Below are 11,519 nucleotides of genomic sequence, written 5' to 3' on the forward strand. Positions count from 1 at the left end.
TCCATTTTTCCCTGTGCCGTGATGGACAGCTGACTGATGTGTGTCAGTCTGACATTTTAACATCTTGACCATGTTCTGTTATAATCTCCACCCGGCACAGCCAGAAGAGGACTGGCCACCCCTCATAGCCTGGTTCCTCTCTAGGTTTCTTCCTAGGTTTTTGGCCTTTCTAGGGAGTTTTTCCTAGGGAGTTTTTCCTAGCCACTGTGCTTCTACACCTGCATTGCTTGCTGTTTGGGGTTTTAGGCTGGGGGTTTCTGTACAGCACTTTGAGATATCAGCTGATGTACGAAGGGCTTTATAAATACATTTGATTTGATCTGTCTGTCCCCTATCCCCCTATCGGCCCTGGTTAAAAGAAGTGCACTATATAGGGAATAGGGTGTCATTTGGGAAGTAGATTTGAGCTATTGGAGGTGAGTCAGTCAGAGCGGACAGACGGACGGGCGGACAGACAGACAGACAGACAGACAGACAGACAGACAGACAGACAGACAGACAGACAGACAGACAGACAGACAGACAGACATTCGCATTAAAGAACAGGATGAGCTATCATCAGCCACTTCTTATAACCAATGTAGTGTAGTAGTGACCCCTACTGGTAAAACCTTTCCTTCTGCGATTTAACAGGGATCACACATTGCTTCTGATTGCTGTTTCCTCACTGCCCGGAAAATGGGAAAAACATTTTGGTGAATAACGTCTGAAAATAAGTGACACGCGGTCAAAACATGAATACATAGATTGTTTTGATAACCAGCATCATAGACCAATGATGCTAAAAGATTATCACATGGTAAATTCACGTGTTTTGTCTTTACACTCCCTGACACGGCCTTTTCCCCCCTGAATCACATCCTGTCGTCTGGCAGTAGTCCTGTCGTCTGGCAGCAGTCCTGTCGTCTGGCAGTAGTCCTGTCGTCTGGCAGTAGTCCTGTCGTCCGGCAGCAGTCCTGTCGTCTGGCAGCAGTCCTGTCGTCTGGCAGCAGTCCTGTCGTCTGGCAGTAGTCCTGTCGTCTGGCAGCAGTCCTGTCGTCTGGCAGTAGTCCTGTCGTCTGGCAGCAGTCCTGTCGTCTGGCAACAGTCCTGTCGTCCGGCAGCAGTCCTGTCGTCCGGCAGCAGTCCTGTCGTCTGGCAACAGTCCTGTCGTCCGGCAGCAGTCCTGTCGTCCGGCAACAGTCCTGTCGTCCGGCAGCAGTCCTGTCGTCCGGCAACAGTCCTGTCGTCCGGCAACAGTCCTGTCGTCTGGCAACAGTGCCATTCTCTGTCCTGTTCAGATCACTTCATGACAGGAATACATTGAACAGCATGACATTCTGATGCCCCTCGGAGCTGGCTGGGGTAAAATCTAGAGAAAGCCTGACACCCGGTGGAGGGATGAGGAACAGCACAGTGTTCAGTAGTGGGTTTGAATGGCTGGCTCCCTATTGGCTTACCATCTAGCCTGGGGACTGTTCTCCAAAACCATCAGCACTAGCTCAACACAAAACACACACACACACCAACACCCATGACACCTCATACCAGCCACGCCAAACTATAATTCTCCCCCCTCAACACTCTCTGATTGGTACTGAGCTCCTAGACGATGCAGTGACATCAGAGACTTGCTCCACATGACCGTCCGCTAACCAATCCCAGCACAGCAAGCCGTAGAGCTCTGTGCCCACTGCCAACACACACCTGCACTATGGCTACGCTCCTCCTTCTGATGTCTGGACACATCCAGCTGAAACAGAACGCGTGGTTGATTCACCTGCACTGTGGCTACGCTCCTCCTTCTGATGTCTGGACACATCCAGCTGAAACAGAACGCGTGGTTGATTCACCTGCACTGTGGCTACGCTCCTCCTTCTGATGTCTGGACACATCCAGCTGAAACAGAACGCGTGGTTGATTCACCTGCACTGTGGCTACGCTCCTCCTTCTGATGTCTGGACACATCCAGCTGAAACAGAACGCGTGGTTGATTCACCTGCACTGTGGCTACGCTCCTCCTTCTGATGTCTGGACACATCCAGCTGAAACAGAACGCGTGGTTGATTCACCTGCACTGTGGCTACGCTCCTCCTTCTGATGTCTGGACACATCCAGCTGAAACAGAACGCGTGGTTGATTCAGCCCTGGCTTAAAGCAGAGAGAGAGAGAGAGAGAGAGAGAGAGAGAGAGAGAGAGAGAGAGAGAGAGAGAGAGAGAGAGAGAGAGAGAGAGAGAGAGAGAGAGAGAGAGAGAGAGAGAGAGAGAGAGAGAGAGAGAGAGAGAGAGAGACAGAGACAGAGAGAGAGAGTGAGACAGAGACAGAGAGTGAGACAGAGACAGAGAGTGAGACAGAGACAGAGAGTGAGACAGAGACACAGAGAGAGAGAGAGAGAGAGAGAGAGAGAGAGAGAGAGAGGTGGCTGAGAACCAGAATGTGTTTTTGTGTCTGACTCCGCCCACTGATCCTCTCAATAAGCCAGAAATGAATATGTATGAGTTGCTATCAAGCTCTGTGTCAAACAGCTGCTGCTTCTAATGGCTCCATCCTACGTCCCAAATGGTTCCCTGTTCCCTTTATAATGCCCGTAAGGCTCGGGTTGAGAGTAGTGCACTATGTAGGGAATAGGGTGCCATTTGGGATGCGTCCGTACTGTGGAGCTGCAGGGCTGAGTACTGAGCAGCACGGTGCCCTGGAGGGCAGGATTTAACCACAAACAAACACATTATGATATAAACATGCTGCCTTGTTCTGCTGCCTTGTTCACATCAACGGGGAGACGTTACAGGGAGACAGGAGCTTTGTCTTCTATCTACTCTGATAATCTGTACTACAGCAGCACAGGCTGGGAAGGGAGAGAGAGGATGAGAAAGCAAGACGGACAGAGAGAGAGAAAGAGAGGGTTGGATTAAAGAGAAGAAGAGAGAGAGAGAGAGGGTTGTATTGAAGAGAAGGAGAGAGAATAAGCGAGAGAGAGAGAGAGAGAGAGAGGGTTGTATTAAAGAGAAGAGAGAGAGAGAGAGGGTTGGATTAAAGAGAAGAAGAAGAGAGAGAGAGAGAGAGGGGTTTTTTAAGAGAAGAAGAGAGAGAGAGAGGGTTGGATTAAAGAGAAGAAGAGAGAGAGAGTTGTATTAAAGAGAAGAAGAGAGAAGAAGAGAGAGAGAGTTGTATTAAAGAGAAGAAGAGAGAGAGTTGTATTAAAGAGAAGAAGAGAGAAGAAGAGAGAGAGGGTTGTATTAAAGAGAAGAAGAGAGAGAGTTGTATTAAAGAGAAGAAGAGAGAAGAAGAGAGAGAGGGTTGTATTAAAGAGAAGAAGAAGAGAGAGGGTTGTATTAAAGAGAAGAAGAAGAGAGAGGGTTGTATTAAAGAGAAGAAGAGAGAGAGGGTTGGATTAAAGAGAAGAAGAGAGAGAGTTGTATTAAAGAGAAGAAGAGAGAAGAAGAGAGAGAGGGTTGTATTAAAGAGAAGAAGAAGAGAGAGGGTTGTATTAAAGAGAAGAAGAGAGAAGAAGAGAGAGAGGGTTGTATTAAAGAGAAGAAGAGAGAAGAAGAGAGAGTTGTATTAAAGAGAAGAAGAGAGAAGAAGAGAGAGAGGGTTGTATTAAAGAGAAGAAGAAGAGAGAGGGTTGTATTAAAGAGAAGAAGAAGAGAGAGGGTTGTATTAAAGAGAAGAAGAGAGAGAGGGTTGGATTAAAGAGAAGAAGAGAGAGAGAGTTGTATTAAAGAGAAGAAGAGAGAAGAAGAGAGAGAGGGTTGTATTAAAGAGAAGAAGAAGAGAGAGGGTTGTATTAAAGAGAAGAAGAGAGAGAGGGTTGGATTAAAGAGAAGAAGAGAGAGAGAGAGTTGTATTAAAGAGAAGAAGAGAGAAGAAGAGAGAGAGGGTTGTATTAAAGAGAAGAAGAAGAGAGAGGGTTGTATTAAAGAGAAGAAGAAGAGAGAGGGTTGTATTAAAGAGAAGAAGAGAGAGAGGGTTGGATTAAAGAGAAGAAGAGAGAGAGTTGTATTAAAGAGAAGAAGAGAGAAGAAGAAGAGAGAGGGTTGTATTAAAGAGAAGAAGAAGAGAGAGGGTTGTATTAAAGAGAAGAAGAGAGAGAGGGTTGGATTAAAGAGAAGAAGAGAGAGAGAGAGTTGTATTAAAGAGAAGAAGAGAGAAGAAGAGAGAGAGGGTTGTATTAAAGAGAAGAAGAGAGAGAGGGTTGGATTAAAGAGAAGAAGAGAGAGAGTTGTATTAAAGAGAAGAAGAGAGAAGAAGAGAGAGAGGGTTGTATTAAAGAGAAGAAGAGAGAGAAGGTTGTATTAAAGAGAAGAAGAGAGAGAGAAGGTTGTATTAAAGAGAAGAAGAGAGAGAGAAGGTTGTATTAATCGTCCTCTATTCTATGTGAAACCAAACAGGAAATATTTTCTCTGAAGGGATCAGTAGCTCTGACAAACAGAACAAATACAGTCACCATTTCAAACATATATTAACCTTGGAAGACTAGTTTAACACAATGATTACTGTTCTGACTAGTTTAACACAATGATTACTGTTCTGACTAGTTTATAACACAATGATTACTGTTCTGACTAGTTTAACACAATGATTACTGTTCTGACTAGTTTATAACACAATGATTACTGTTTTGACTAGTTTATAACACAATGATTACTGTTCTGACTAGTATAACATAATGAATGTGCACTGCTTTAAAGTTGATCATGTATTTATCGTGTGAATGAATGATTTACCATGATTTTCTAGCCTGCTTTGTTTATTACTGAGAAATTCAGAGCCAACCTATTTAATAATTGACCATAAATCTTCTTATTGAGATTCCGAGACTAGGAATTAAAGTCCACTTGGCTGAATGGAGAGGAGGGAATAAAATGTATTTCAAACTCTCAACCCTTAAAAAATGATTTCCATTCAACAGAGAGGTTTCCCCCCAAACCAGCTTAATGGTACTATGGTATATACAGTAACCTAGCCACTGTGGAGAATGCAGGGACACCCAGCATATTACCCGGCCTGTGTCCCAAATAGCACCCGTGTTCCCTAGATAGTGCAATACATTTAACCAGAGCCCCATTTGAGACTCCCACTCCAGTCAATGTGGAGAATGCAGGGACACCCCCCGACCTTCACCCACCCAGCCAGTCACTGGAGGGAAGGCAGGGACACCCCCCGACCTTCACCCACCCAGCCAGTCACTGGAGGGAACGCAGGGACACCCCCCGACCTTCACCCACCCAGCCAGTCACTGGAGGGAAGGCAGGGACACCACCCGACCTTCACCCACCCAGCCAGTCACTGGAGGGAAGGCAGGGACACCACCCGACCTTCACCCACCCAGCCAGTCACTGGAGGGAAGGCAGGGACACCCCCCGACCTTCACCCACCCAGCCAGTCATTGGAGGGAAGGCAGGGACACCCCCCGACCTTCACCCACCCAGCCAGTCACTGGAGGGAAGGCAGGGACACCCCCGACCTTCACCCACCCAGCCAGTCACTGGAGGGAACGCAGGGACACCCCCGACCTTCACCCACCCAGCCAGTCACTGGAGGGAAGGCAGGGACACCCCCCGACCTTCACCCACCCAGCCAGTCACTGGAGGGAAGGCAGGGACACCCCCGACCTTCACCCACCCAGCCAGTCACTGGAGGGAAGGCAGGGACACCCCCGACCTTCACCCACCCAGCCAGTCACTGGAGGGAAGGCAGGGACACCCCCGACCTTCACCCACCCAGCCAGTCACTGGAGGGAAGGCAGGGACACCCCCGACCTTCACCCACCCAGCCAGTCACTGGAGGGAAGGCAGGGACACCCCCGACCTTCACCCACCCAGCCAGTCACTGGAGGGAAGGCAGGGACACCCCCCGACCTTCACCCACCCAGCCAGTCACTGGAGGGAAGGCAGGGACACCCCCAGACCTTCACCCACCCAGCCAGTCACTGGAGGGAAGGCAGGGACACCCCCGACCTTCACCCACCCAGCCAGTCACTGGAGGGAAGGCAGGGACACCCCCGACCTTCACCCACCCAGCCAGTCACTGGAGGGAAGGCAGGGACACCCCCCGACCTTCACCCACCCAGCCAGTCACTGGAGGGAAGGCAGGGACACCCCCCGACCTTCACCCACCCAGCCAGTCACTGGAGGGAAGGCAGGGACACCCCCCGACCTTCACCCACCCAGTCAGTCACTGGAGGGAAGGCAGGGACACCCCAGACCCTCACCCACCCAGCCAGTCACTGGAGGGAAGGCAGGGACACCCCCCGACCTTCACCCACCCAGGCAGTCACTGGAGGTGTCACGGCTGTCGAAAGGATCGGACCAAAGTGCAGCGTGGTTGTAGTTCCACATTTTATTTAATCCGTGAAACTTTTAAATAATGAAATAACAAAACAACAAAGCGTGACGCAGAGAGAAACAAACACTACTCAAACTATAATCACCCACAAAACCCAGGAAGAAAAAACCCCTACTTAAATATGATCATCAATTGGAGACAACGAGGACCAGCTGCCTCCAATTGGAGATCAACCCCCCAAAAAAACCAACATAGAAATAGAAAACTAGAACTAAACATAGATATAGAAAACATAGAACAAAACACCCCCTGTCACGCCCTGACCTACTCTACCATAGAAAATAACATCTTACTACGGTCAGGACGTGACAGAAGGGAATGAGGCCAGATGAGTTTTGACCTCTAGTTGTACCACACTTTCCAAAACCATCCTGCTGTTCAATGATGAACATGTATGTTTTAAACTGTAGTTCTCTGTGTTCGGGATCGGTGGGTCCCCCTCCACGGGACGGTTGAGCTAACGTAGGCTAATGTGATTAGCATGAGGTTGTAAGTAACAGGAACATTTCCCAGGACATAGACATGTCTTATATGGGTAGAAAGCTTAAATTCTTGTTAATCTAACTGCACTGTCCAATTTACAGTAGCTATTACAGTGAAATAATACCATGCTATTGTTTGAGGAGAGTGCACAGTTTTGAACATGACAAGTTATTAATAAACAAATCAGGCACATTTGGGCAGTCTTGATACATCATTTTGAACAGAAATGCAATGGTTTATTGAATCAGTCTAAAACGTTGCACGTACACTGCTGCCATCTAGTGGTCAAAATCTAAATTGCACCTGGGCTGGAATAATACATTATGGACTTTCTCTTGCATTTCAATGATGATGGAACAAAATACAGTTGTTTTTTTCTTTGTATTATCTTTTACCAGATCTAATGTGTTATATTCTCCTACGATCCTTTCACATTTCCATAAACTTCAACGTGTTTCCTTTCAAATGGTACCAAGAATGTGCATATCCTTGCTTCAGGTCCTGAGCTACAGGCAGTTAGATTTGGGTATGTCATTTTAGGCAAAAATAGAAAAAAAAGGGGCGAATCCTTATTAAACTGTACTGCTGTGTGATTTAAGCTGTACTGCTGTGTGATTTAAGCTGTACTGCTGTGTGGTTTAAACTGGTTTAAACTGTACTGCTGTCTGGTTTAAACTGATTTAAACTGTACTGCTGTGTGGTTTAAACTGTACTGCTGTGTGGTTTAAACTGGTTTAAACTGTATTGCTGTGTGATTTAAACTGGTTTAAACTGTACTGCTGTGTGATTTAAACTGTACTGCTGTGTGATTTAAACTGTACTGCTGTGTGATTTATTTAAACTGTACTGCTGTGTGGTTTAAACTGGTTTAAACTGTACTGCTGTGTGATTTAAACTGGTTTAAATTGTACTGCTGTGTGATTTAAACTGGTTTAAACTGTACTGCTGTGTGATTTAAACTGTACTGCGGTGTGGGTTAAACTGGTTTAAACTGTACTGCTGTGTGATTTAAACTGTACTGCTGTGTGATTTAAACTGTACTGCTGTGTGGTTTAAACTGTACTGCTGTGTGGGTTAAACTGGTTTAAACTGTACTGCTGTGTGATTTAAACTGGTTTAAACTGTACTGCTGTGTGGTTTAAACTGGTTTAAACTGTACTGCCGTGTGGTTTAAACTGTACTGCTGTGTGATTTAAACTGTACTGCTGTGTGATTTAAACTGTACTGCTGTGTGATTTAAGCTGTACTGCTGTGTGATTTAAGCTGTACTGCTGTGTGATTTAAACTGTACTGCTGTGTGATTTAAGCTGTACTGCTGTGTGATTTAAGCTGTACTGCTGTGTGATTTAAGCTGTACTGCTGTGTGGTTTAAACTGGTTTAAACTGTACTGCTGTCTGGTTTAAACTGGTTTAAACTGTACTGCTGTGTGGTTTAAACTGTACTGCTGTGTGGTTTAAACTGGTTTAAACTGTATTGCTGTGTGATTTAAACTGGTTTAAACTGTATTGCTGTGTGATTTAAACTGGTTTAAACTGTACTGCTGTGTGATTTAAACTGGTTTAAACTGTATTGCTGTGTGATTTAAACTGGTTTAAACTGTACTGCTGTGTGATTTAAACTGGTTTAAACTGTACTGCTGTGTGATTTAAACTGGTTTAAACTGTACTGCTGTGTGATTTAAACTGTACTGCTGTGTGATTTAAACTGTACTGCTGTGTGGTTTAAACTGTACTGCTGTGTGGGTTAAACTGGTTTAAACTGTACTGCTGTGTGATTTTAAACTGGTTTAAACTGTACTGCTGTGTGGTTTAAACTGGTCTAAACTGTACTGCTGTGTGATTTTTAAACTGTACTGCTGTGTGATTTAAACTGTACTGCTGTGTGATTTAAACTGTACTGTGATTTATGTTGTAAAGGTGTCTTCATCTCTGTGGGTCCTGTTTAGGAAGGCTCTCTCTTGTTCATCTCAGTGAGACTAACCTGCAGAGGTGACGCCACAGGTCCCAGTGTGGTGTGGCGGGAAAAAAATGACCTGGGGTCTGTGTTTTTTTCCTGATCTGGTAACCTAACCTGGTAAAACTCTGGACCTTATACGGTATGACGCGAGTTATCCGTCGTGTGGATGGGGGTGTGGATGAAAAAACACTGTCAAAGTAGAGCGACCATGAAGTCTATTTTAAAGAAGGACTCAGGGGTTCTATACACAGACACAGAGAAAGCAACATGATTGCTTTCACAAGGCAGGCAATACGCTTGACCTCATCTTTACTAGATGCTGTTCTTCTACTAATCTCACTGCAACTCCCCTCCAAGTCTCTGACCACTACCTTGTATCCTTTTCCCTCTCGCTCTCCTCCAACACTACTCACTCTGCCCCTACTCAGATGGTATCGCGCCGTCGCAACCTTCGCTCTCTCTCTCCCGCTACTCTCTCCTCTTCCATCCTATCATCTCTTCCCTCTGCTCAATCCTTCTCCAACCAATCTCCTGATTCTGCCTCCTCAACCCTCCTCTCCTCCCTTTCTGCATCCTTTGACTCTCTATGTCCCCTATCCTCCAGGCCGGCTCGGTCCTCCCCTCCTGCTCCGTGGCTCGACGACTCATTGCGAGCTCACAGAACAGGGCTCCGGGCAGCCGAGCGAAAATGGAGGAAAACTCGCCTCCCTGTGGACCTGGCATCTTTTCACTCACTCCTCTCTACATTCTCTTCCTCTGTTTCTGCTGCTAAAGCCACTTTCTACCACTCTAAATTCCAAGCATCTGCCTCTAACCCTAGGAAGCTCTTTGCCACCTTCTCCTCCCTCCTGAATCCTCCCCCCCTCCTCCCCTCTCTGCAGATGACTTTGTCAACCATTTTGAAAAGAAGGTTGACGACATCCGATCCTCGTTTGTTAAGTCAAACGACACCGCTGGTCCTGCTCACATTGCCCTACCCTATGCTTTGACCTCTTTCTCCCCTCTCTCTCCAGATGAAATCTTGCGACTTGTGACGGCCGGCCGCCCAACAACCTGCCCGCTTGACCCTATCCCCTCCTCTCGTCTCCAGACCATTTCCAGAGACCTTCTCCCTTACCTCACCTCGCTCATCAACTCATCCTTGACCGCTGGCTACGTCCCTTCCGTCTTCAAGAGAGCGAGAGTTGCACCCCTTCTCAAAAAACCTACACTCGATCCCTCCGATGTCAACAACTACAAACCAGTATCCCTTCTTTCCTTTCTCTCCAAAACTCTTGAACGCGCCGTCCTTGGCCAGCTCTCTTGCTATCTCTCTCAGAATGACCTTCTTGATCCAAATCAGTCAGGTTTCAAGACTGGTTATTCAACTGAGACTGCTCTTCTCTGTGTCACGGAGGCTCTCCGCACTGCTAAATCTAACTCTCTCTCCTCTGCTCTCATCCTTCTAGACCTATCTGCTGCCTTTGATACTGTGAACTATCAGATCCTCCTCTCCACTCTCTCCGAGTTGGGCATCTCCGGCGCGGCTCACTCTTGGATTGCGTCCTACCTGACAGGTCGCTCCTACCAGGTGGCGTGGCGAGAATCCATCTCCGCACCACGTGCTCTCACCATTGGTGTCCCCCAGGGCTCAGTTCTAGGCCCTCTCCTATTCTCGCTATACACCAAGTCACTTGGCTCTGTCATATCCTCACATGGTCTCTCCTATCATTGCTATGCAGATGACACACAATTCATCTTCTCCTTTCCCCCTTCTGATAACCAGGTGGCGAATCGCATCTCTGCATGTCTGGCAGACATATCAGTGTGGATGACGGATCACCACCTCAAGCTGAACCTCGGCAAGACGGAGCTGCTCTTCCTCCCGGGGAAGGACTGCCCGTTCCATGATCTCGCCATCACGGTTGAAAACTCCATTGTGTCCTCCTCCCAGAGTGCTAAGAGCCTCGGCGTGACCCTGGACAACACCCTGTCGTTCTCCGCTAACATCAAGGCGGTGACCCGATCCTGTAGGTTCATGCTCTACAACATTCGCAGAGTACGACCCTGCCTTACACAGGAAGCGGCGCAGGTCCTAATCCAGGCACTTGTCATCTCCCCGTCTGGATTACTGCAACTCGCTGTTGGCGGGGCTCCCTGCCTGTGCCATTAAACCCCTTCAACTCACCCAGAATGCCGCAGCCCGTCCGGTGTTCAACCTTCCCAAGTTCTCTCACGTCACCCCGCTCCTCCGCACACTCCACTGGCTTCCAGTTGAAGCTCGCATCTGCTACAAGACCATGGTGCTTGCCTACGGAGCTGTGAGGGGAACGGCACCTCCGTACCTTCAGGCTCTGATCAGGCCCTACACACAAAGAAGGGCACTGCGTTCATCCACCTCTGGCCTGCTCGCCTCCCTACCTCTGCGGAAGCACAGTTCCCGCTCAGCCCAGTCAAAACTGTTCGCTGCTCTGGCACCCCAATGGTGGAACAAGTTCCCTCACGACGCCAGGACAGCGGAGTCAATCACCACCTTCCGGAGACACCTGAAACCCCACCTCTTTAAGGAATACCTAGGATAGGATAAAGTAATCCTTCTAACCCCCCCCCAAAAAGATATAGATGTACTATTGTAAAGTGGTTGTTCCACTGGATATCATAAGGTGAATGCACCAATTTGTAAGTCGCTCTGGATAAGACCGTCTGCTAAATGACGTAAATGTAAATGTAAATGTAAATGATTGGACAATAAAACTGACAGGGCTGAGAGAG

The 11,519-nt window shown here is 47.5% G+C and overlaps 1 protein-coding gene across 1 annotated transcript; it reads left to right on the forward strand.

Annotated features, from left to right (window-relative positions):
* Window positions 1–5,078: 5,078 nt before the first annotated feature.
* LOC123732787 (extensin-like) lies at window positions 5,079–6,152 on the forward strand (the record flags this gene model as incomplete). The annotated part of the gene is made up of 1 exon (XM_045712058.1): window positions 5,079–6,152. A coding segment is annotated over exon 1 (1,074 nt), but the record flags the coding sequence as incomplete, so codon positions are not given.
* Between the last annotated feature and the right edge of the window lie 5,367 nt (window positions 6,153–11,519).

This window comes from Salmo salar, unplaced genomic scaffold (assembly GCF_905237065.1).
Source record: "Salmo salar unplaced genomic scaffold, Ssal_v3.1, whole genome shotgun sequence".
NCBI classification, from domain to species: Eukaryota; Metazoa; Chordata; class Actinopteri; order Salmoniformes; family Salmonidae; genus Salmo; species Salmo salar.